Here is a 26773-nt window from a genome sequence, read left to right on the forward strand (position 1 = left end):
AAGAGCTGGACATCCAGAGCTCTGCATGGTGGGAGCAGGAGAAACACCAGCTTGCATCCCAGCTTCCCAAACTACACCAGGGCAGTGGGCCAGGATCAGCAACTTCAGTCTCGGCTGCCATCACAGGACAAGCAACATCCTGTAACCCTGCCAGGCTCACGTGAAGGTACAAGCGAGTCCCTGAAGTGTCGCTGATTGAGCTGTAATTAAGCTGGTGCATTCTCAGGTGACAAATTTTACGGAAGATGTTTCACAGAGTTAACCCAACAGCAGACCTCAAGGCCTGCCCTGCTGGGCACCACATCCCTGTAATGCTCTGGATTAACATTTCTGGACAATTTGAGGAGAGGATTATTAGGGAGGCAACAAGAAAACATAAACTCTCCTAAAGTTTCATCCACTCACCTCCCTCCTCTCCCTCTGTGCCCCGGCTCGGCCGTCCCCTGGGAAGGGAACTTGGGCAGACACTAATTGTATTTGACAGCAGCAATTACACGCAAGGCTGGAGATTAGAAGCTCGTTAATTGTGTGTGCCATAATTGCGGCTGCCTTTTCCTTCGCTAGTTAAGGCCAGTGCCAGCAGAACCAAGGGGTAGGAGGGTGTGCCCCACCCCAAACGCAGGTGGTCTGAAGATGAGAGCCCTTGGACAAGGAGGAGATGTCCCCTCTCCCCAACACCGCGGGAGGCTCCTGACCCCAGAACAATGCGGGAGGGTCCTCCAGCAGGGCCACTAATGAAGCATGAAATGAGGACACACAATGTCCTCTTCCAAAGGTGTTTTCCACCTGTACCTTTCTGATTTTACAGCTCGGCTGAACTTCACACTACCTGCAGCAGGAAGGAAGGTAAATATTAACCCTTCAGAAGGGACGCTACTACAGGAATTTTTTTTTACCATCTATAAATTAGGCACTGCATTAAACACTTGAACGGGATTCATAATATCCTCTCTTCCCCACTAAAATGCATGTGCTCAGCATTTCTCGCCACTCCTTGCAGAGCAGTGGAGGCCAGCTCTGTCCAAACAAGGGAAAACCACCTCTAGCTGCGGGCATCCTCCCAGTTCAGCTCTGCTGCAAAGCCACCCTTGGTGACAGGCTGCTGTCCCCTCCACACCAGCCGTATTAATGGCAGTCATAAAGAGGCTATTTTAATATTCCACTCTCACCGATCCGCCTTGGCTCCCAGCAGCAGCTCCGCCAGAGCGCGCACATGACTCAGCACCTGGAGTGTTTTCAAGCGACCGCTGAGGATCTGTACAATTTGAGCACACTGTCCCATAAAAATGGCAGGAAGCTCCGTAGGATTATGTCAGGGAGTTCGTTTGTTTAAAATATTGCAGAAGTTTAGTTAATATTCCATTAATGGCTACATAAAAAAAGTTTTCCCGTTCTTTTAAATCTCATCACAGAACTTTTCCTTATAAACACGACCTAAGACAGGGAAAATATTGTCCAGATTATATTAAAAAAATAAAAGCAAACATATCATAATTAATGTGATTGTACTGCAGAGTTAAACAGTGCTGCAATCTAAAACAAGGCTTGTAGATTGCTCATTGAGCCTGTAACGAGTTAATTAATAGCTGCACCATCATCACAGTTGGAAATCAGCAGTAAAGATGATCAGAGGAGGGGAAATGAATGTAAAATGCTTAATGTAATTTTGAGCAAGTTTTATGCTTGCTAGTAGCTGTCATTTCATGACTCACTGTGTACGTTTTAACATATGCATGGCATGAAATAATATGCGCAATCAAAAAAAACTAATGCAGCGGCTTTGATTTGCGGATTTTCTTGATTTGCTTTTTTCTTCTTTAAATGGAAACACAGACACGTAGGTGGCAAACACGAGACCAACAGCAGACTCTGTCCTGCATCTCCTCTCTGCGGACTCCCAGTGTCTGCAGACCAAAGGGTGAAGCGAGTGGCCCGTTTGCACGCTTCCAGCACGAGGCAGCCTTAACTGGCTGGAAATTGGGAGCTTTCACAAGGGGAACACAGAGCACTGCACCATGAATCCTGGAAATGATTAATGGCTTCTGTCACACCACCCACCCAAGAATCCACAAGCGCCCAGGCTGAGGGGACCAAGCATACAAACACACACAGCCTGGACTGTAACTGCTGGGTTTTTTTGTCTAACACCAGAGAGTGATTTTCATGAATTTACACAGACATTCATACGGGCAACAAATATGGAAATACTGCAAGGCTACGTAACTTGGGCTGAAACACGTGCTCTGAAGCTTGAAGGCTAAAGGCAGCCTTAACTTTTGAGATCTAAAGTGGTGACAGGACATCACCCCCAGGCTGCCTGTTGACATATTCATCTCCTCCTTCCTGGAGCGACACTGGGCCAGAAAGCATCACCGCAGCGGCAGGGGCCAAAGTCCCCTTCTGCCAAAGAAATGCTCCAAGGCTGCTTGACCAGCGCCACTGAGATTTGTTTCCTCCAACAGATCTGGGCTGTGAAGGCAGAGGGTGGATTTATGAGCTCTGCAGACAGAGATGGCAGAATGAGGAGATCTTCACTGGTTCCTGGCCCCAGACTCAGGCAAAGGAGGGATCAGAGCATGCCAGCAGGAACAGAAGGTTTCTGAAGTTACGGTGCAATCCTTTGCAGGCTCAGCCGGAAGGATGCAGCAGGATCAGGAGGCAGCTGCCTGCTGAGCAGTCTTTAGCGCTGTGCATTGATGCTGTGCCTGAGCCAGTACATGCCTTTGTGTCTGTCAGTTCAGCTCAAAACACTTGCAGGATGATCTAGAGACATTTAAGGAGTGCCACCCTTTCTGAAGACAGGAGCAGTTGGGTACAGCAGTGCCGAAGTATCTGAGTACCAGACAATCTGTGCTTTTTTAAAGAATAACACTTTTTCCACTCCAAGAGATAAACAGCATTTACAAGAAATTAACCAATGTGTTAGCTTACATTCAAACAATATCTTAATCTCCAGTAATTACACTCAACACCTCCTCGATACTCTGGGTAAAGGGCAAGCTAAACATAACCACTTAACCTTCTTCTAACACAGAGAGCTATACTTTTACTAAAGAAACAGCTTAATTATGCTATTGCTTATGTTACACACAAAACAATTACAGCTATTTTCTCCTAACCAAGAGCATATGCTATTTTCAACTATCACATTCCCTCTTCCAAACCAGCCTCTACACAGCGATGAGAAGTGGCATGGTACATGGACTACTCCTGTGTCTGAACATCATCCAATAGATGTCTCCAACTCCACATCTAAAAACCAAGGCATGACATACTCCATAGTCAGAGAAACCTATAATTTCTACCCAAGTCCCTGAATTTTTTTGAACAGCCTCTGACACAGCAACTTGAAAGTTCTGTAACTGCTTCAATTACTTTGAAAAATTGGATTTTTAATTAGAGGTTTCACCCTTCCTCATTTAAAACAGTCAAGCTTCTAGCACAGCCTGGTTGGTTGCAGTCCAGAACAGGAGCAAGAGTTTGATAAGAGGCTACCATGAGCTCCTGCGCGACCCATCCACCTCATGCCACAAGAGGGGAGGCTGTTCCTGCTTCTCCTGCCCTCACTCACCACCTCACTTTGCTATTCAGGGCAACAGGATGTGGGTGCATTAAATCAGGCTCTTCTAGGTTCCTGGGAACCCCAGGAAAATATTGGGGTCCACGGATGTCAGAGAGGCTCCCCACTGCTTGGGAAGCAACCTGGCCAGCAGGAAGCTAAGGATGAGCAGAGGAAGCACCTCTTACCCTTCTGTTCCTCCTCTTGCAACTTCCTATTTAGTTTTCCTCCCCTTTCAAACCTCATCAGGTTGACATTCTGCCTGCTCTGCTTTCTGCCTCTGCTCAAGCTCCCAACTGCATCTCACAGCCTGCTTCTCTCCCTGCCCCTACAGCTCCTGAGAGCATCCTGCTCGGCTCAGTACCTCTCCTCTGCAAGCCCATGGTGCAACCTTCCCAGATCCCAATTTTGTTGTGTTGCCCAGTGCTACTGAAAGCTTCATTTTCCAGAATTTTCTTTCAGCCAGTGGAGATCCATGGAAATGAAGCTAACAGGGAAGTTACGATTGCCGTGAAGTCACTTCTCATGCCACAACACTGCTTGCTTCTGCTTCCAGCCTCACACAGCTGCTTCATGAAAACAGGCTTCACCATACTTTGTTATCCATATTTTTGTTGCTGGGGAGAAGGAGCACGTCTGCAACGAACGAAAACTGCACATGGCATTTAGAACCCTTCCTTGCTTTGCCAGGAATTTTCATCTCAAGGCAGAAATAGTAGAAGGCAACACCTAGTGGCATCTCAGCCACTTCAGCTTGTGGTCTGACACCTTAACAAACTCAACCTCTCAATTTAAGCCAAAATCTTGGGCTCTCCCTGGAATTGTTAGTACCTATCCATTTTCTGTCAACTCAGCCATAGCAGCACCAACCTGCAGGGGAGGCTCAGCAGCAACTTAAACCTGGTCTGGTGGCCCTTCTCTGATATTGAGATGGTTTCCAAGCTAGTAAAGCACTGGAAGTTTTAAGATCCCAGAGATTAGCTGTGTTCCACAGCTGTGGGATCACAGAATAGCCAGGTGCTGTGGGACTGCTACCTGTTTTACAGCCATACAGCAAAGCCTCTTACTTTTAGATACCTAATAAGGAGGAAACAGAAAAGCAAGTAGGTCCCCTGCTGCAGAGAAGGCTACACAGCAAAGTACCTTGCCTCATTCTGTCACAGCTTGTCATCACTGAATGCCAGTATTTTGATATATAGAGAGATTTAAATTTATTAGATTGGGGGTTTTTTTTTCAGTTGCCTCTGGTCTATCTGGCTAGCGTGCAAATCTTAATCTACCAGTAAGTTAGGAATCATGATGCTGGGATGGCACACACCTCGCTATACTGCAGCAGCACATTCAGCATCAGCAAGGCAGAGCTACAGCTCTAATTATTCTTTTTTTTTTTTTTCTGAATACATTCCAGATAGTACAAAATATTATTTTTAATTAGTGCATGATGATGAAAATTAACTCATTGACATATTCAGAAGGAAAAATATTTCATCTTTGCTTAAATGTTTGACCAAAATAACTACACTGGTAGCAAAAAATGATGACACTCCCCCCGCCCCCGGTGAATTTCTTACTTGTAATTCCAGAAATCAGCCACTGCTACATTTAAATAGCTGCAAGAGAATATATTATGCTGCCCACAGAACACTAACAACATAGTGCATCAGCATTGCTGGATCTGAGCCGGAAAAATAGGGTCTAACATTGTTAGAAGCAAAAGTAAGATTGTGTATTTAATAGGCAGTATGTTTTTAGCAAAGCCCGGCAGCTTAAAGGGAGAGAGAGAAGAGGATGTATAAATCCTTGTCATGATAATTCTTTACTTTAAAGAAGTTTAGGAACATAAAAGCATAGGCATTCTCTGTACTGGAAATGACTGTTTGCATTGCTAGTTTGCTTTCGAAACTTCAGCCTCTCTAAAATACAGGCTTGCAGTTTGGCACTGTTGTATTTCAATCAGTCACTTGGACGAGGAATATAATGTAATAAATAAAAGGCGCGAAGACCATAAATTTCTGCAGAGAGGTAAAATCAAAGAGAACAACCCAACAGGCTCCTGGGGCTGGGAGGCTGACACGTACTCCAGCTGTTTACATTTCCTCTATGGGACACTGGTTCATTTTAACTTCTTCACTTCTGCACAGCTTGTCAGAACCACAATCTTAAAAAACTGGAACTCTCACTCTGGATCTGGCATTTTGTTTTGTGCTTTACAATAAAATGCAGCTGCAAAGGGGAAAATGTCCTATAATTTATCAAGCTTGTCCATGGGCTGAATCCCAGAGCACCATCACTGACAGACCCACCAGCACAGCACCCCAAGATGTAGTTATGGTATGTGAATTACTTTCTAGAACAAAGCATTCTAAGGACATCTCTGACAACTCCATCCTCTGGCCACGGGCACATGGCAAACAAACGCCAGCTCCCACCTACGCTGTTAACATTAGGAGTAGAAGTTACACATACCAGTTTATTAATTCACTCCCTCGTTTAAACAAGAGCCAAGGGATGGCAGCATTACCCTCACAGCACTGAGGATTTGCACTGCCCGTGACCCTGCATTCCCTTTGAAAACAGTAAGTGTAAATAAGAAACTGAATTAGATTCGCTGCTTAGGGTATAACAGTCTGTACAACAAAGCAGCTAAGCAACATGCTCCCTGCTACTTGGTGTGCTAGGGCTGAGCTATCTTGTATAGAATAAAATTGATAAACAGTTACATGTGCAAAGACAGGGACAGAAAGGCAGCAAATAACTTACGGACAGCTTTGTTTATGAGTAGGACCTATATCAAGTACTTAAAGCATCAGCACGTTTTCCTCATGAGAAGGTACAGAGAAGCAAAGGATGCAACACTATCCACCTTTATTGCAGGAGAACGAGGAAATTTAGTTCAGGGTTGTAGCGTGATATTTCACTGTCTTGTACAACAGGGACAAGAAAACATCCCTGTGCTAGTAAGAAAAATTGCTTCTGGAAGGAGGCTCCAAAAGCCAGACACTCAAGGCCTAACTTGCACAGGTAGGAAGCTGCCATTTTCCCAACTCGGATAAAATAAGGAGGGTCACTGCATGTATGAGCACGGCGCACACAAACTGCAGGCTGCTGTCAGCCGAGCACGGCACGGATTACTCCCTCCCACAGGAAGGCTGTGTCTGCCACTGACTCTGCTTGCAGGATCGCATCTTCCCCTCACCCAGCCAGGCAGAATCATTCCTCTGTGCATGTCGATCTAACCCCTCTATGGGCAAACACCAAGCTATCCCATGCCCAGGGTGCTTCACAAAAACCCAGCTCTGCAGTCTGCCCAAACCCAGAACATACTGCATTCTTACATGTCTCAAAGCCAGAAGCCTGGGGGGGTAATTTTTGGGGGGGGTTGCTTTTAATTTTTAGTGCTTCTTTTTCTGTTAAAAGAAGAAAAAAATAGAAGATTGCTTTTTTTGTTGGTGGCGGGTTTTGTTTTGATTTTTTTTGTTGTTGTTTTTCAGAGGGGAAGAGCCTGATTAGAGTTTATGAATTATCTCAGTGATTGCTTCTTTCAACATGGCCATCTACTGAAATAAGAGCTTTAAAAAAAAAATAAAAATATATATATATATCAAAAGTACAGTTTTCTTTCTGCATTGTATTACAATTTTTATTCTTAAGTGCAATTATTAACATCTGGGTCAAACCAAACAAGTCAAACATGAAATTCACTGAGGATGAACCAACACACCAGAATCTCTATAAAACCCAGAGAGAAAGGGGAGCAAAGATGCTGGGAGCACTGCCGGCTCCTGTCCCCAGTGTGCTGCATTAGCAGGGCACGGGAAGGCAAGCTTTAAGGAGCACAGCCATAATTCGATTAGTCTCCACTTTACACGATGCAATTAAATAGCTTTTATACTACAAAAGAAAAAGTCACTGTTTTCAAAGTTTTTGACCGCACAGTACAGTAAGCCATAAATTGAGACATTTACCCAAACCAACTGCGCAGCAGGTATGCGAACACATGGGTCTCTTCCCCTCCCACTCTTCCCATCCCCCTTGTAATCCTGCCCACACGGCTCTGCTGCTCTTTCCCAACCATAAACGGTGGCCGCTTGGACAGATTATCAAGGGAGACATCTGTTTGACAGACAAAACAGAAAAAAAAGCGATGGGTGCACTCGTTTTGTTTACCGATCATAGCTTTTCTAATGCATTTCTTCATGTCCCACCAGCCTGCAATACTAACCAGGAAAACCATAGATTTCAGCCTGAAACTACAGCATGAGCTACTATTCACTAACGTAATTCTTAAAAGTTGACCAAACATAAAACTTGTAAACTGCAAAAGAGCAAAGCTTCTTGTTCCAAACACAAACAGGCCAGATCTGAGTCAAAGTTTAAGACAAATTAAGGTCTGGATTTTCAAATGCCTGTTTTAACACCATTGGATACACAGTTTGTATTTGAGCCACTACAGGAATTCTAAATTGCCTTGGAGATCTTACTTAAATACAAGAAGCTCATCAATCTAAATCAACCAGCAAAATATTTCAACAACACCTGGTGCAACCTACAAAAAGCAATCTACAAAAACCTACAAAATACAAACTTGGTTCCTCTGCACTCTGAAAATTGTTTTCTCTGCTTTTCACTCTATCCTTAAATTGCAAATTCTGCCTTCCACATTTCAGTTTTGACTTGCTTGTTGCATTTAAACTGTGACGGAGGAAGGTTATTTCAAGAGGAAGAAGGGGGACGGAGGCCAGCCCTGCGCACAGGGGAGCGGGCAACCCACCTTATCAAATATTGCCCCCTGCAGTACTTCCTGCAAAAACACCCACTGGTCACTGGACAAATCCATTTGCTCTGTGCCTACAGGTTTGTCGGCTTACTGGACTGCTCTGAGCCTGCAGCAATAGTGCATTTGCTGGTTTATTCACTCTGAAGTTTGTTTTTTTACCATGAGACTGACTGGTTATTCCCCAGGGGTCCTATCCCAACTCTGTGACTGTGCTCCCATGCCAACACAGCAATTTTTCACTCGTATGGACTACTTGGTCGAGAGGACTGAGAAATAAACCCTCCTTTCCTCAAACAAGGCACAGAACAGCAGCAGAAAAACACAGGCAGCTTCCTCCTCTGCAAGCAGCAGCGCTGGAATTCCAAAACTTCAAGAGCTTAAAAAGATGTTTGGTAAATGTCTTTTCTCTGAACTCCTGCTGTTGTCATGCTTTCCCTTAGAGATCTCTCTGATCTTCAGACTCCAATATGTAACTTTCCTCATTACACAGCAGAAATCTCACTAAGCACATTAACGGTGAAGTCACATCAAACCAGTTAAAATGCCAACTTTTTTTCTTAATATAGAAATAGAAAATCATTAAGTCCCCCTGCGAGTTTCAGCAGTCAAAGTGATAAGAAAGAAGGCCTGTAAGTATTTGGGGGAGGATGCCACTGAAGTTAATAGCGTGACAAGCTGTTGAGATTGGAACTGGTAAATGTGCAATATAAGAAATAGGAAAAGGAAATATTTAGAATCAAGAGATGCCAAAACTGCAATCAGTAAATGGAAGGCTAAAACTGATGAGCAAATCTGGATGCATTTTTTATTATTTATTTTTATTGTTTAAGCTGTGCCATATAACCATCTTGTTACAAGGAACAATCAATAAGAGCTCCTGACCGCCTTGCTGCGGAGTCGTGTACACACCTCCACCCGCATCTCTTGCGCCAAGAACTCAGCTGAGGATGTGTACAATGCTGCCGAGCAAAGGAAGTGCTGTCCCATCCCCGCCTCTGGATGATCGGTGCTGCGGACACAAACTCCCATGGCACTGAAGGTTTGAAAAATCTGGATACTTACAGTCCATGGGGATTTGTGACATCAAATACACAACAGAGATTAGAATGATAGATTGTGGGAGGGAATGGAGATACAGCCACTAAGATTGTCCCAAAGATGGCAAGTGTTAGAAGTGCCCAATTGTACAGCGTAGACAGTGATGTACGGGAGAACAAAGTTAATTGCCTAAGAGTGCAAGATAACCAGCTTGGGAAGGCGAACCTCCCTCAATCACCAATCCCACAGCCGAGACCCCAGGACAGCAGCACAACGGCGGGCACCGCAGAGCCACAGCGCGATGGCAGGGTCAGAGGGATAAGCAGGGGTCAGAATAGGCTGCAGGGGGCTGGTAGGGACAGCAAATGAATCTCACTGCCAAACTCACACAGACAGCAGCAAAAGCCACCCAAAGTGACATATCATTTGCTGCCAGTAAAGCAGGGAGATGGCAGGTGAATGTATGAAAAACAAAGCACCTGGAACACATCTTTCTCTCTAAGAGACCCAAAGCAGTGGGGATGCGTTGACAGCATGAAACATTTCTGTTTAAGGATCGAGAACGCAAAAGAACTGCTTCATAAATTATTTTCCGTTCTAAAGGAAGAGTGAATAGACTTGAAGGACAGGTGATGTCTCTGAAATATGCAAATGGAGCTGAGCTGGTCCAAGCAATTACCTTTCCATTGCCTGGAATTTCAGACTGAAAGGAATGACTCACAAGAAAGAATGAGAAAGAGAAGATGCTATAAAGGTAGATGACGAAGGAAGACTGCATCAAGAGGAGAATGGAGGCAAGCATGGAAAAGTATAGTCCTGACCTCCTACTACCAACTGATCTTGAGAAAAGAAACAAAACCTGCAACACAAAACACGGTAAGACCATGCCAACGTAGAAGGACTTAACTGCAAAGCATCCAGAAAAGCAACTGTGATGATTGGTTCTAGACTTCCAGGCTCAAGATAAAAACAGCAAGGAGATTCCTGCAGTTTCCGGAATGCAAAATGCCCTTTAGGTTATCTGCAATTTTAAAGATTTCCTAGCAAACAAAACTGCTGAAAATAAACACAGTGTGATTATTAGTTTTCAGGTTTTAGACAAAGCATTGAAAGAAATCATCAGACATGACTACGAGGCAGCCTGCTAGCAGCAAGGGTGAAGAAACTAAACCACATCAGCAACAGCCATGGAGATGAGGCAACTGATGTGCCTCTGCTCTGGAAAGTGGCATGGCAGCTTCATGGAGCAGAGCCTGGCTGTGTCCCTGTGTCTCCACATTCGGTTGTCTCCTAATGAAGTGTGGGTACTCCAAACTCTATGCAGGAGTAGGAAGCAGCAGGTTAGATTTTGGCTGCTACAGGTGCTCTCAGTGCTTCTGAAGGCAAATTCAGGGTTCTCCTCTGTATCAGAATGCTTTTACTTTGCCTTTTTTTTTTTCTCCACTCCAAACAAGGAAGGTTTACTAAATTATAGCAATCACAGTTTGATGCTGAAAATTACTCACACAGAAACTGCAAGGTCAATAAGAAAGAATGAACGGATGAAGAATCAGGAAAAAAAAAAGGAATGAAGAAGTGGATCTGTTTGGACTGCATAAGAATACTGCATTTAGTGCTGTTCGATTTATTAAGAAAAACACTGACAGCCTCAAAGCTGCAGAACAGCAGCAAATCTGCCAGGAAAAAAATGAACCTATGAAAAAGATAAGGTGTTCCTCAGCTTTAAATTTTGCATATTTAGCACTAAAGGATCAAGACGTTAAAAACCCTTTGTGAATATATGAAACAGGAGACTGAGGAGAATTGAAGATAAGACACAAGAACAGCTTTAAAGGATGAGATCAACTGTTGAAGAGAAAATCAGTAGGTAATACTAAGAAAGCTTTACAACAGCAAAATTCATGAAGCGGCACAATGAGAAATTCAACACCTTTGTACTGCAGTTATTATTTATGATTCATAATGATCCAAAACCCAAACTTTTCAAGCGGGTACCAAGCACTTTATACTGCTTTTAACCACATAGTAGGAGTACTTCATTCATGGTCTACTGAATCTAAGATTTCAAAGGATCACAGCAGATGAGAATGTAAAGAAGACATAATGACAGTGACAAATCTCCTTGTAAAGCACCCACAGATCTTTTCCATAAATCCAATTTGAAATCTGAAGCCTAGAAGAGCTATTAGCCTCCCTCCATCCCCGACACGCATCTCTTAATCATTTCAAGAAACAGAGCTCCCTCTCGTGGCTCCACAGGGTAGATGTGGTAGGAAAAAACAAAGTACAGATCAGTGAGAGGACTCCTCATAGGATTTCGGTTATATCAAAGTGGAATTAAAAGGTAATGTTAATTCTTTTAAAGAAAGAAACGTCGGCTATACTTTAATGTTAACTTTTCAATTACAGTAAACAGACAGTAAAGCAGAAAATTCCCTACGGATTTTCCTCAGCATTATAGTTCCATGCACTGAGACCACACAGAGGAAAAGAAATCATTGCCTTCAAAAAGCCAAGAAATATAGGTGTAGTTACATGAGTGAGAGAAGCACAGCTATTTAAACACTGCAGCAAAAGCCAGTGAAGAAAGAAAAAATGTATTTCTTTAAACCATGCCGACAACCCAGCCCCGCTGGAACTTGAGCTCTAGTATTGCTCTCCTGCAAGCGCACACTTCTTGCATCAACCACGCAAAAAGGGAGGATGAAGCAACCGATGAAGGAGTGAACACACTGGTGCAGTAGCATCCCCCAGCACCCCCCAAACCTGCGGATTGGCTTATGCAGGGACAGCAAGTGGAAGAACCATGCTCACGTGCATTCACCCCTCACCTCAGGGGCAGAGCCGTGCTGCAAATCAACCTTTGTTTGCTACATGGCTTCTTTAAAATATTTATTTTAAAATATATAACAGATTATTCCGCTTTCCTGGCTGACAGCTTTGCAACCTGAGGGCGACATCTGTGGCAATAATTATTTCTCCGAGGCAAGAAGGTAAAGGGAGTCCCCAAAGCTAAACCTGTCACCACACATAGGAAGTCTTCTGATAAACAGAAGTTTTGCCCACAAAAATCAGGAAAGTGTTGGGTTGCGGGTTTTTTTTGTGTTTTTTTTTCCCCCCACTGTTTAACAAATATTTATGTTTCACTTCACACTGCCAGACACTTTCTTCATACAAGATTCCACATAAATTATGTTATTTTTGCATGAGAATTTTAGATTGGACAAGAATTCATACAGAGTGCTACTAAATTTTGCTAAAACAATTTTCCTCCAAGGGCACTAAAAGGGATTCCCTCTAAATGATGTTATTTCTTTGCTGCAAAACCAGTATCAATGCCATGAAACGTGGACTAATGAAATAAAAACAATTACTCTTCAGTCTCCAGAACAGCATCAGAAGACAACTGAGGATCAAATTCTTGATTCACAGGCTTGTGCTCGCTCAAGATTTTGTTTCCAAAGTGCAGGACCAAAAAAGAACCAATTTCCTACCCTGCCTTTAGCATTTTGCTGTTAGTGAAACATCTCCACTCTATTTCCAGTCAAAGGCAGTACTTTTTCTAAAGAGCAATCCTCTTTAAAAACCGTACAAAAACCAGTCTATAAAAAGGGAGATATCCATAAATAGTCAATCAAGTAATAAACCTGGTAGATGAAAGACAGATTAATTAAAATGATAGCACAGTCCTCCAACACACATACAGGGACTTACAAATCACTTGTTATGGTGGAGGACCTAATCATAATCAGATTTGGTAATTTGCTGCATCGAAACAAAAAGGAAACATTTTTAGAATTGATCATTCAGTCCATGTCACTCTCACAGAGATTACTTCGTATTGATCAACATTTAAATAGTAGTTGAAAAGAGAAAGATGAGAAAAGGATAAAAAGTATCTTTACATGCTAAATACAGCATGAACCAATAAAAGCAACACAAATTAGATCACTGTGACCAAACCAACCCTGTGCATGCGCTTGCTGTAATGAAGACAATTACGAATGAAAGAGATTTCAGTCATAACAAAAGAAGAGTTATAAAAGGAATTTAGACTTTAATCTGCTCAAAATGAAGTTTGCCATGCAGCAATTAACATCTGTGTGAAGCTAAACCATTGTGAGCTTCAGAAAGACACACAAGCTGGTTTGTTTCCTGAACACTATTTTCGTGTTTCGTACCTGCGGATTCCAACTGGGATCCAGTTTTTTCACCGTAGCAACATACTCCTGCATAGCTTGATGAGGGCTGATGTCTCCCAGGGCTTTCCAAGCCTCCCTAGGAAAGAAAGCAAAACATCAGTAAGCTGCTTGAAGACAGTGCAATGTGGTTTTATAGTGTGTTCAGTGGAAGACAGCAAACGGATTCATCTAAGCATTTCCAGGGAGCATAAACCCATCTTTCGTTCAGTTTGAAATGGTTGGCTTTTCTCTGCAGCCGTGAATGGCCACTGCCACTGTGCCATCCCATGGTGAAGGGATCTTTCAGGGCATTCTGATCTAGGCTGGAACACTTTGCGTTCACAAAGTAAAGCTGTGTGCAAAGCTGAACTGTTTTCACATTTTTTTTGTTGGATGCAGGCTAGTTCCAGATGAACAATGTTAATACAGGAGCCTGGTATTTCACGTCTGCATCAGGCAGAGCAGCAAACATTCCCCCATTAAAGAAAGGATTTTAAAGCCACTTCAGTGGCAGACCCCGAGATGATATTCTCTAGGTCCACCATCAGTTAACAGATGAAACAAGATAAAACGAAAAGTAGAGCCAAAAGTTGCTAGGAATTGCAAGGATTTCCTCTTACCATTTCTGCTTTCCCTCAAAATCAAAGAAGCCTGGCTTGGGAGTGTTACAGGTTCCAAATTTCACCTAAAGAAAAGAAATTTCCTTCTGTTAGAACAAATCAGAGGGAAGGGGAGTCACATCAAGAAATAATGGGTTCTGACTCTTATAGTAAGTTTGTTCTTGTGCCAGCGGATAGGTTTGTAAGGGAAAGAACTGATACAACTCAACACGATTTTACCCTTAATTTAGCTCTCTCACAGTTATCAGCACCTCTGCATCCCTGTGTTTTCTTTGTGAGATGCAAGGGAAGCAATTTTGTTCTGTTGCTCATTTCTTTTGCATGTATTACCCAACAGGGATAACCAGCGAGTGATTTCTCACTTAATGTTATGTTTATTACCCAGCCAAATGCCTCATCCTCCACCAGTATCAAGAAAAATTCTGTTGATTAGGGTTTCTACAGAGATGATTCATTAAGGCTGAAATCCACCTGCTTTCGCACAAAGCTCAAGTAAACAGATTTTGCTTAATTATTTTCAAGGTCCTCTGGAAGGCAAGGGGACAAACTCAGAGAAAAGGAATGCCAGGCAGCTTCTGAGTTTGGTCTGAGGCATCCGGCTGCATAGGAAGCTCTGCGTCAGAGACAAGTCAGGGCCTGAGCAGGAACACCAGAGGTCAACCAGGCTGTCAGAAATTAAGATGTGGAGGGAGAAATGAGAAACGCAAGGAGGCAAGGGAATGAGCTAGAATTGGTGGATGAATACATGGAAAAAAAAGTCTTAGAGTAAAATGGACTTGGTGCCAGTGGGATTGAGACAGTTTTCCATAGGGTGATAAATACAACGCCCTTCCTCTCGGAGCAGGGAAGCCTCACAGTTGTAAGCTCACCCACAGAGGGGAACACAGAAGATTGACAGGGGCTTCGCCTCCCCAGGGCTCTGGCGACACAACCACATCCCTGCTGCGAGGCCAGCGCTGACAACTGCCTCGAGAACAGAGCAATTAGCAGGCTGAGATTTGGGTACCAGAGATATTGTTGAAGTCAGCTCAAGAGAATGTATAAGTCACTCATAAGAATGTCTCCGCCCCTGCCTGGAAGAGCCAGGGAATACAGGTCAGGACCCACCAGATCCAGCCGTTATCCGTGCCCCTTTCTTATAGAAAATAAAGCCCTTCATACACAGGCATCACTGGCAAAATGAATGTGACAGAAACAAAACCACCATTGTGACAGGGAATGAATTGGCACAAAACATGGAGTTTGCTTTGGGTTTTTTCAATCCTACAGGGATGATGAAAAGCTGTAGGAGCTGAGTCCAGAGCAGCATCGCAGCTCCAAACGCAGCAGCCCCTGGGAAATAATTACCACAGCAAGTCCCCACAGCACAAGGGACAGCCCTGTGCAAAGGCAACCCAGCACGGACAGGGTGTGTGAGCAGACCCCAGGGAGGGAACACAGGTATGTTCTGGAGGTGGGTAAAGGCTGCTGGCGGAACATTCTGTTAGCCCAGCAAAATAAAACTGCATCCATCAAATGTTTTATGAAATACGCTCAAGTGTTCAGGCAGGTGAAGTGCTTAAATCAACTAACAATTCTTCACCTTAACAGGGTGGGGATTTTATGCTGAGGACGGAATCATTAATCAGGCTTTAAAGAGAGCATGCCTGGGCTGAGAGATATTTATTAGTTACACTACGTTTTCATTTAGAGCGTTAGAGGAGATGAGTGACTGTAACCGAAATTAATTTTCTGTACATCTGACTGTCTCCCAGTGAGCAATTCATTCAAATCAGAACATCTTAGCTGGCCTTTAAAACAACATATTGCATTTCATGAAGAAACAGGAGAAAGGGATAACAACAGTTAAGTCTTGTAAATCAGTCACAACTCATGCTGTACTGTAAATGTTTTCTTTTCAGAGGTGAACTGGACCACTTTTCTTAAAAAAACAAAACCAACAGGGAAATAAAATGCATGTTCATTATCTGTACAGAAAATGCCTGCCTGGGAATTCTTTAGTTCAACATTTAACCTGCAAAAATTGGCCAAGTTGGATTAAAAAAAAAATAAATCTCATCTCTCTTAATATTAATTTTCCACTACCATCATCAAAACACAACAGCAGGTTCCTCACCTTAGATTTGGCATCTAAAGGCTGTTCCAGCAGTGGCAAAGACTGTTAGTAACATCGATAGTAATACAAATCAAGAAACAGTAGTTAAATTTCATCTATTAAGAGGGGGGAAAAGTGCACTTGTGCCCCACTTGCTATTTCAAGATATATTAAAAAGGCTTGCAATGGGTTTGTCAGAAAGAAGAAAATAAAGGTATTGGTTTCTCTCTTTTGGCTGCAAGACTCCATAAGGTATCAGAAACCAACCAAGAACCCAACATTAGAAGGGATCCAAGCCTGAGAGCTGAGGAAGGGGAGTTTTAGCTAAATATGTCAGTGCAAATTCACGGCAAAATGCAGGAATGAATTTTGTGAAGGATCCTACTTGCCTGCTCCTTCACTGGAATGCCTCAAAAGCTGTTTTTCTCCATAACCAGCAGAACGACAAGAGTCTCTATTAGTATTTCAAGTCAGAGTTTCTCATTCTACGTCTACAAAATAATTACTGCTGGTCTCCAGGGGGCTGCCTGGTCACTTGATGCTTTGCTCTCCTAATTTACAGTTCATCAGCCGCATTAAAAAAAGACGACAGCCAGAATGCATTAAATACTTTTCTAGCATTGCTTCTGCCTGCAGTCGCCAGCAGGCATTACACTCATGAATTGTACAAAGATGACCCAGGCAGCTCCAAATGGGAAGTGTCTGCACATGTCTCCACTTGTGGCCAAAATGGAAATTCAGAAACCTTGGATGAAGCCTTCGCCTGAGCGCTGAAGGACACAATGTTTAGAAGACCGTTTGGATAGACATACACTTGGAGATGTGTTAGCGCCTCATACCATTGCCGTACAGCTTCAGCTGCTGGTCTAGGCTGTGAAAAACCTTGAGATTCTCCCTACCCGTTACTCCAGAACTGACCTCCCCCACTCCTGGCGGTGGTGGGAAAACAGCTCTTTGCTAATTTTTCAACAAATACATTTATACAGCAAGGAGTTCCAGCCAGATATTCGTACCTGATTGTAAATCTTCTAAGGTGAACCATATTTGCAGCCCCCCTACAGCACAGTAACAAGAACAGAACTTACCTCCATGGACAGCAGGACAAAATAAGCTGAATATCTTTGGCAAGACAGGAATTCCTGCCCAAAGCTCTGCACCATTAGCCTGCCCCAAGCCATGGGAAAGCCCTAGATTCAACTGACTGAAAGTGGGGTGTCAGGAAGAACAAGCAAACATCAGCCACAGAAGGCAAAGGGCCCTGGCCCTGAGGACCAAGAGGCTGCATGCCCCAGCGAGCATGATGCTGATAACACTGAGTCAGGGAAGCTGCAGGCAGAAACTCCTCTGTTCAGGGCAGATTTGTGGCATCATGTTCCTCAATATTTGAAAGATGTCATGCAAAAACGGGATTCTATTCTTGAGCCTACACTCAGAGGCAGCATGAGCCCAGTTTTGCCAGCAGCAGTGGGTTTCTGGCTTGCTTGCACCTCTCAGCATTCACGTAGGCACCTGCATATCCTCCTGGCAGGGTATTTTTCTGAGCCTGATCATTTCCAGCAAGTTCTGGATTCCCCCCTGTCTTTGAACGATGACCACTACCTCGGTCTCCATCACTACACTTTCTGAACCTCATTTCTTTGTGTCCTCAACACAACAGGCAGGCGCTGCCTTTGCTTCACCACTACAGACTCAAGGCACAGACAAGTGATTTGCCCAAAACTACACAGAAAGGAGAGTGAGAAACAGAAAATCAGTCCCAGTCCAGAGCCCTACCAACTACTCTGTTCTTCCTCCTGCTCTGGGGCAGAGTCGTAAACTCAGCAACATCTTCTAAAAACCTCACTGGAGATGACAACTAAGCAATTCCCTTATTTTCAGGTCTCTGACACATAAACAAAATCAGAGAGAAAAGTAATAAAATCCTGAAATGGCCTCCAATAAAAGATAATAAAATTCCAGGAAAATGCCTATATACCCAAACAGTTTGAAATAAATAATATACAGTATTTTAACAGAGCGCTCAGCTGTTACTGTCACCTCTTTTATGATGGTGCTGTGTCTTAAATCAAAGCCCTTAGTGACATAAAACACTAAACTGAGGAAAGACAAGGATGCCAAATCAAGGACAGTGGACAGATCTGAGTCAGCACCTTTTGTGCGCGAGCAATACTACTGTCCACCGGAGTAATATATTAGCAGCCCATTATGCATACTGCTACGGCTGCTATAATTAAATACACAGAACTCGCATTAAGCGCCCTCATTTTGATTTAGAGCACAAAATGCTGCAAAACTCCAACTTAGGAAAGTATAATCCTGCAGTAGCTGTGCTAGCAAACTTCTTCCACTGCCAGCACTGCCCTCTCTCTCAGCGGCTCTGCTAACAGACAGCACCAGGCAGCCGAAAGCACGGAAACCCAGGAGCCAAGCACAGCCTGAAACCAAGGAGCACAAGGCACTTGCTTTTGCATCCTGCCCAGGCAGGGACAAGAGGACAGAAGCACCTTATTCCAGTTGCCTCTAGGGGAAAATGTGCTGATGCAGTGTTTATTATCAGCTTTTTGTGACTTGTATTAAAACCTGAGAAATAGGTTCTGATTTAAGCAATTTTTAACATCAAGCACCTTGCTGGTCTTACAGAGCTAACACCAGGAAACCCTCCGGAGTCTGTTGACAACCACAAGCTGACAGGCTAGTAACGTCTTCCCATTCCCACCTAGGACAGCAACAAAACACTTGCAATAGAGCAAAAAATGAGAGGTTATTTGCAACAAATCTCCTGAGAATACAGGCAAAAAAAATACAGAAGACAAAAAACTCTCTTTTCATCTCTTTCTAGGCAAGGTCTTGTTATTCTTAAAAGTTCTTCTACTATTTTTTCCCACCCTCCTTTTTATTAAAAGGGGAAGGAGAAACCCGGAGACCTGTTTAAGCACTAGAAAAAATCTGAAAACACAACCTTGTGTCACCAGTCTACTTCTAATACAATTAATGATCTGCAAACAACAGCCTAGGAGCCACCAGACTATAGGATAATTAAACATTGCATTAAAAACTGAAAGTACTTCTAAGTGGCAGTAGCAGGACAGGGTATGGGAGGAAAATCACGTGGAAGACGTGCACAACTTCGATTACTGAATCCAAAGAGGCGAGATTCAGTTTTCAAGTCAAGGCAGCGTCTCTTGCCACACATCTGAGCCATATTTGTACTTTTAGTTTTTCAGGTGTAACAGCGCTTAAGATTTTTCTGTTTCTCCAGTTTAGCTGATTATTAAGAGCCTTCTGTACCTCAAAGAGCGCTTCTTTGGTTTGTTTTAAATAAATTCTCCCACAGGAGCAGTAAAAAAGTTGCATTGTGTATTCCCGTAGGACTGAGCCTAGAGCTTGCTCAGTTCCCAAGAACTGAATGGGAAAAGGAGCCACAACCCACATTTTAACTAGACCAACCAGTTTAATCTCCCAGCTCACTCTGAAGCCCTCTGCAGACAGACCTGCACAGGCACATCCTTCGTGTGGTGGCACCAAATCCCAGAGATGTAACACTCACACTGGAGTGATTACTGTGGTTCCTCAATATCTCTGATGGAGAGTGGCAGCACTCGCTGTGTCCTACGAACCATTCCAGCCCCCTCTCTGAGCCACCTCCCCACCCTGGGACCCTGGCACACCAGCCCAGTCCCTCCTCGAGGACACAGCAGCCACTTGGACAGGTCACCAACCCACTGCTGACTTGTTCCAGCTAGGGACATAGGCCAAATCTCTTAAAGCTCAGCCTGACAGGGTTCTGGGCCATCTCATTTAAAGGAGATGTCAACTCGGAGGAGAGGCAACTCGTGCAATGAATTGAGCCGGACTCTATCCAACCAGCCTTGGTCTACCTTCAACACAGGCAATGCCAGTGGCTCCGCACTGTGTGCTAGACACCAGGCTTCCCGCATCCCTGCTTTCCACAGCCCTGACCCTGCTACCAAAAATGCTGTCAAATAAACTCTAAGATTAGTTTGTGAGTTTTAGAAAGCAAGCCTCTTTTATCAGGCCTGGGCAACACGAGGCAGTGATCTCCATCAATTGTTTGCAGCAAGACAAGAGCTGTTGCAGAATGGATTTTCCACTTAAAGGCATGTGTATACATTTTCACAGAAATCTTATGCATATTCTATTAGTTTCCAAGGTCTAATTTTAATGTTATTATGAACTTCACAACACCCAAATCTCTTGCTAATTTGGAGCTTTGGCTCCAGCTCTGCCTGACCTTGCATTTGAGATGGGGAGAGACGGCAAATGGGCGATTATAGAAACAGATGCATCTCTTTAGCACAGATCACAATGAACACAAGACATTATCATCTCCAGAGAATGAACAAGGTCTGGAAAAACACTTTGAAAGAAAAGCTGCTCTCAAAGAAAAAAAACATGCTCTCAGAGGAAAAGTCCATCTAAATTTTGAAAACCACAGTTACTCGGCTGAACTTTAGTTTCACTTAAATAAAAATATTCCAGTTTTTGTATTAGTAACTCCTTTTCCTGTCAACACAGTATAAAGAAATCACGCTCTCTGAGGGACATTCTGACTTTCAAAGCTGCCCTTCCCTGGGCAACCTGGGCCAGTGCCTCATCACCCTCATGTTGAGGAAATCCTTCCTTACTTCTAGCCTAAACCTGCTCCTCTCCAGTTTATACTCATGGCCCCTCATCCTATCCCCACAAGCCTTTGTGAACAGTCCCTCTCCAGCTTTCTTGTAGCCCCTTCAGGTACTGGAAGGTTGCTATATGGTCTCCTCGGAGCCTTCTCTCCTCCAGGCAGAATAAGCCCAACTCTCTCAGCCTGTCCTCATACGGGAGGCGCTCCAGCACTCTGATCATCTTCGTAGCCTCCTCTGGACCCATTCCAATAGCTCCATGTCCTTCTTACAGTGAGGATTCCACAACTGGACACAATACTCCAGATGAGGTCTCATGAGAGAGGAAGAGAGGGGCAGAATCCCCTCCCTTGCCCTGCTGGCCACGCTTCTTTTGATGCGGCCCAGGGTACCGTTGGCCTTCTGGGCTGCGAGCGCACATAATTCCCCTCTTTCCAATTCCATTGCAAATTCTTTTGCAGTTTTAGAAGACACCATCCTTTTCGATGGACTTAGTGAAATAATTTCCTGCTTCTATTTACTGTCTTTGTTTCGCTTCCAATCAGTATAACTTTTTGCTGAATTCTGACAACACATAAGAAATCCCAAAACATTATACATGCTATGACAATATTTGAGCCATTTCTGCTTTGGCAGCCAGGATGTAAGCTTTTCCCAGCCTTTCTGAAAACCATGTTTGGTGTCACCAGTAACTATTTTGGCTGGAGAAGTCAGACTGTGAGAAGCTCATGAGATTCAACAAGGCCAAGTGCAAGGTCCTACACCTGGGCTCGGGCAATCCCTGGTTTCGGTACAGGATGGGGGATGATGTGACTGAGAGCAGCCCTGCAGAAAAGGACTTGGGGTGCTGGTCAATGAGAAGCTCGATATGAGCCGGCAATGTGCGCTCGCAGCCCAGAAGGCCAACGTGTCCTGGGCTGCATCCAAAGCAGCGCGGCCAGCAGGGCGAGGGAGGGGATTCTGACCCTCTGTTCCTCTCTTGGGAGACCTCACCTAGAGGATTGTGTCCAGTTCTGGAATCCTCAATGTAAGAAGGAGATGGAGCTGTTGGAACGGGTCCAGAGGAGGCTAAGAAGATTATCAGAGGGCTGAAGCACCTCCCATATGAGGACAGACTGAGAGAGTTGGGGTTGTTCAGCTTGGAAAAGTGAAGGCTCTGAGTAAATCTTATAATGACCTTCCAGTACCTGAAAGGGGCTACAAGAAAGCTGGGGAGGGACTGTTTACAAAGGCTTCTGGTGATTGGACGAGGGGCAATGGGTATAAACTGGAGAGGGGCAGATTTACGTTTGATATAAGGAAAAATTTCTTCACCATGAGAGTGGTGAGGCCCTGGCCCAGGTTGCCCAGGGAAGCTGTGGCTGCCCCATCCCTGGAGGTGTTCAAGGCCAGGTTGGATGGGCCCTGATCCAGTGGGAGGTGTCTCTGCCCATGGCAGGGGGTTGGAACGGGATGGGCTTTAAGGTCCCTTCCTGCCCAAACTATTCTATGATTCTATGATCCTATGACTCTATGATTCTTGTACCAACACAACTTTCAGCCTCGCCATATCGAGTGCATTAGCCACGGAGCGGCCCGGGCACTCGGTCCCGGTGCTGGTGCCCTCAGGCAGAACCCCGCGCACCCGGCCCCGGCTCACCTGCTTGTACCGGGCGTACAGGTAGAGCAGCTGCTCCTTGCTGGCCGCGGGCAGCAGGGCGGGCAGCCTCTCTGCCGCCTGCTCGAACAGCGCGGCCAGGTCGCGTCCCGGCGGCTCCGTCCCAGTGTCTTCCCCGCCGGAGCTCCCCTCACTGCCGTCCGCCCCGGGCGCCGCCATGGCCGGGTGCACCCGCCGCCACGGTCCCCGAAGGCCCCGCCGTGCACGCGAGCGGGACGCCCGGCGGGGAACGCGCGCCGAGCACAAACGTTCCGGGGCGCGTGTCCCCTGCCGCCCCACAGCGGTTGTTACCACAGAAACGGAACACCTCGATTTGAGCTAAAGTAGAGCCACATTTCTCCATAAAGTTATTTTTTGACACTTAGAACGTCCCTCAGACAGTACTTTTTTATACCCTGTTGATACAAGCAGCAATTCCTGCTACATTGAATATTTACTGTTTGCATGGAATATTTTTTATTTGAGATAAAGTTTCATCCAAGTAATTATATTTCTTGAAAGTTAGACAGAATGTCCTTCTGAGACCATTTTTTTTATAGCACATTGATATAAAAGCAGTTACTAATAAAAAATGGTATATTTTGATTTAAACCAAAGTCAAGTTTCATCGAAGTAGCTGCTTTTTTTGAAAGTTAGGCAGAATGTCCCTATGATAGCCTGGTTTTTTTTTTAGTAGCACATTGATATAAAAAGTAATTACTAATAAAAAAGTGAAATATTGTGATTTAAGCTAAAGTAGAGCCCAGTTCATCCATAAAGATATTTTTTTGAAAGTTAGAATGTTCCTCAGATAGTATTTTTTTATATCCTGTTGATATAAGCAGCAGTTCCTATTACATTGAATATTTACTATTTACTTAAAATAGTTAATATTACACAAAATATTTTTAATTTAAACTAAAGTTTCATGTAAGCAACTGTATTTTTTGAAAGTTAGATGGAATGTCCCTCTGACACCATTTTCTCTTATACCATAGTGATACAAAAAGTAGTTGCCATTACAGAAAGTGGAATATTTTGATTTAAGCTAAAGTGAAGTTTCATCCAAGTATCTGTGTTTTCTGAAAGTCAGACATGTGTTCCTGAGAGTATGTTGCATATTGATACAAAAAGTAGTTACTACTACAAAAAGTGTAATATTTTGATTTAAGCTAAAGTAGAGTCAAGTTAATCCATAAAGGTATTTTTCGAATGTCCCTCGGATAGTATTTTTTATACCCTGTTGACACAAGCAGGAGTTATTATTACAAAAAGTGGAATATTTTTTATTTAAGCTGAAGTTTCATCCAAGTAATTGTATTTTTTGAAAGTTAGGCATAATGTCCCTATGTTTTTCCAGATACTGTTACATCTTACGTGGCTGCCCCATCCCTGGAGGTGTCAAGGCCAGCTTGTATGAGCAGCCTGGTCTGGTGGGTTGTCCCTGCCCATGGCAGCGGGGTTGGAACTGGATGGGCTTTGAGGTCCCTTCCAACCCAAACCATTCTATGAATCTACTTGCAATCTGTGCGTTCATCTATTCGCTTGTGCTGGATTAGGAACGCAAGAGGTGCCGGTTTGGGACATCCCGAGAGTGCCAGCTCTCGCTGTGTGTCCTGTGCGGTTACACCCTTGTTTCTGCTTTCATTTGGAACGCACTGACTGTGTTAACTGACGGCTAAAAATCCTTCGTTTGGATTTATATTTGTGTTACTAAGTAAATAAACCACTATTCCTTAGGGTGATAAGTAATCTTAGTGGATAAGCAGGGTGTGGGAAATCCCATTCTTTTTTTCCTAAGGAAGTTGGAACTGGAACTGGATGGGCTTTAAGGTACCTTCCAGCCCAAACCATTCTATGATTGTATGATTCTGTGGTTATGTGATTCTATGATTTTATGATTCTATGAGTGAATGATTCTACGATTCTGGGATTCTATGATTCTACGATGCTACGATTCTGCGATTGTGTGGTTCTCTGATTTGTTGATTCTATGATCACATGATTATGTGATTCTATTAATTTACAATTCTATACGTCTATGATTTTGTGGTTCTGTGATTATATGATTCCATGATTATGTGATCCCACAATTCTATGATTTGATGATTATAAGCTTCTATGATTCTATGATTCTGTAATGCTGTGATTTTACGTTTCTGTGATTCTGTGATGCTATGATTCTGTGATTCTACGAGTCTATGAATCTATGCTTTTATGGAATTAAAATTTTATGGTTCTGTGATTATATGATTCCATGATTCTGTGATTATCTGATTATGTGATTCTATGACTCCTTGATTCTATGGATCTAGGATTTTATGACACTGTGAGTCTACGATTTTTTTATTATACGGTTCTATATTTGTCTGATCATATGATTCCATGATTCTACAGTTCTATGATTCTACGATTCTGTCTCTCTGATGCTGATTTTGCAATTCTGTTTCTGTAATACTGTGATACTATGATTCTATGACTTTATGAGTCTATGAGTAAATTATTCTGTGATTCTTTGATTCTGTGACTCTATGATTTTATGAGTCTATGAGTAAAAGAGTCTATGCTTCTATGAAGCTACAATACCATGATTTTGTGATTATTTGGTTATGTGATTCTACAATTCTCTGATTATATGATTCTAGGACACTATGTTTCTGTGATTATATGATTTTATGATCCTGTGAGTCTATGATTCTATGACTTTTTGATTACATGGTCTCATGATTATGTGATCATATGATTCCATGATTCTACAATTATATGGTTATACAATTCTATGACTCTGGGATTCTGGGATTTTATGAGTCTATGAGTAAATGATTCTATGATTCTGGGATTCTATGATGCTACGATCTCATGATTCTGTGATTCTATGACTGTGTGATTCTGCAGTCTATGATTTTAAGACCCTATGGCTCTAGGATTCTGTGATGCTCTGATTCCTCGATTCTGTGATGCTCTGATTCCCGGATTCTGCGATGCTCCGATTCCCCGATGATCCCGTACCTCCCTGCTGGGCTCCGCACTCCCCCCCCGCTCCGCTCCCCCTCCCGCCGGTGCCGCCTCAGCCGCTGCCGCTGGGGGGCGCGCGCGGAGCGTGCGGGAGGGGGAGCGGAGCGGGGGGGGCAGAGGAATGGGAGACATTCTTCCTTATGTCCGGTCTAAATCTGCCCCTCTCCAGTTTATACCCATTGCCTCTCGTCCTATCCCCACAAGCCTTTATGAACAGCCCCTCTCCAGCTTTCCTGTAGCCCCTTCAGGTACTGGAAGGTCACTATAAGTTCTCTTCAGAGCCTTCTCTTCTCCAGACTGAAGAAGCTCAACTCTCTCAGCCTGTCCTCGTATGGGAGGTGCTCCAGCCCTCTGATCATCCCTGGAGCCTCCTCTGGACCCGTTCCAACAGCTCCATCTCCTTCTTCCAGTGAGGATTCCACAACCGGACACAGTCCTCCAGATGAGGTCTCCCAAGAGAGGAACAGAGGGTCAGAATCCCCTCCCTCGCCCTGCTGGCCACACTGCTTTGGATGCAGCCCAGGACACGTTGGCCTTCTGGGCTGCGAGCGCACATTGCCGGCTAATGTCGAGGTTCTCACCGACCAGCACCCCAAATCCTTTTCCGCAGGGCTGCTCTCAATCTCATCATCCCCCATCCTGTACTGAAACCAGGGATTGCCCCGACCCAGGTATAGGTCCTTGCACTTGGCCTTGTTGAATCTCATGAGGTTCTCACAACCCCACTTCTCCAGCCTGTCCAGGTCCCTCTGGATGACATCCCGTCCAGGTGTGGCAACTGCACCACTCAGCTTGGTGTCATCTAGGAATCACTAGGTTGGAAAAAACCTCTTGGATCATTGAGTCCAACCACTCCTATCTGCCACTAAACCATGTCCCTGAGCACCTCATCTACCCATCTTTTAAACTCCTCCAGGGATGGTGACTCCACCACCTCCCTGGGCAGCATCTGCCAGTGCCCAATGACCCTTTCTATGAAAAACTTTTTCCTAATATCCAGTCTGACCCTCCCCTGATGCAGCTTGAGGCCATTCCCGCTTGTCCTGTCCCCTGTCACTTGGGAGAAGAGCCCAGCTCCCTCCTCTCCACAACCTCCTTTCAGGTAGTTGTAGAGAGCAATAAGGTCTCCCCTCAGCCTCCTCTTCTCCAGGCTAAACAACCCCAGCTCCCTCAGGCGCTCCTCACGAGACTTGTTCTCCAGCCCCTTCACCA

The 26773-nt window shown here is 44.1% G+C and overlaps 1 protein-coding gene across 2 annotated transcripts in view; it reads right to left on the reverse strand.

Moving 5' to 3' along the window:
• ACBD6 (acyl-CoA binding domain containing 6) overlaps window positions 1–22776 on the reverse strand; it is a 91855-nt gene extending 69079 nt beyond the window's left edge. For both annotated transcript variants that reach the window (XM_054073221.1, XM_054073222.1), the window contains exons 1-3: window positions 22550–22776; window positions 14176–14240; window positions 13556–13652 (exon numbers count right to left, since the gene is read on the reverse strand). In XM_054073221.1, coding sequence (XP_053929196.1) covers window positions 13556–13652; window positions 14176–14240; window positions 22550–22726 — 339 coding nt within the window. In that variant the 5' untranslated portion in view covers window positions 22727–22776. The remainder of the gene's footprint in view (window positions 1–13555; window positions 13653–14175; window positions 14241–22549) is intronic.
• Window positions 22777–26773: the final 3997 nt, after the last annotated feature.

Source organism: Cuculus canorus, chromosome 8 (assembly GCF_017976375.1).
Source record: "Cuculus canorus isolate bCucCan1 chromosome 8, bCucCan1.pri, whole genome shotgun sequence".
NCBI classification, from domain to species: Eukaryota; Metazoa; Chordata; class Aves; order Cuculiformes; family Cuculidae; genus Cuculus; species Cuculus canorus.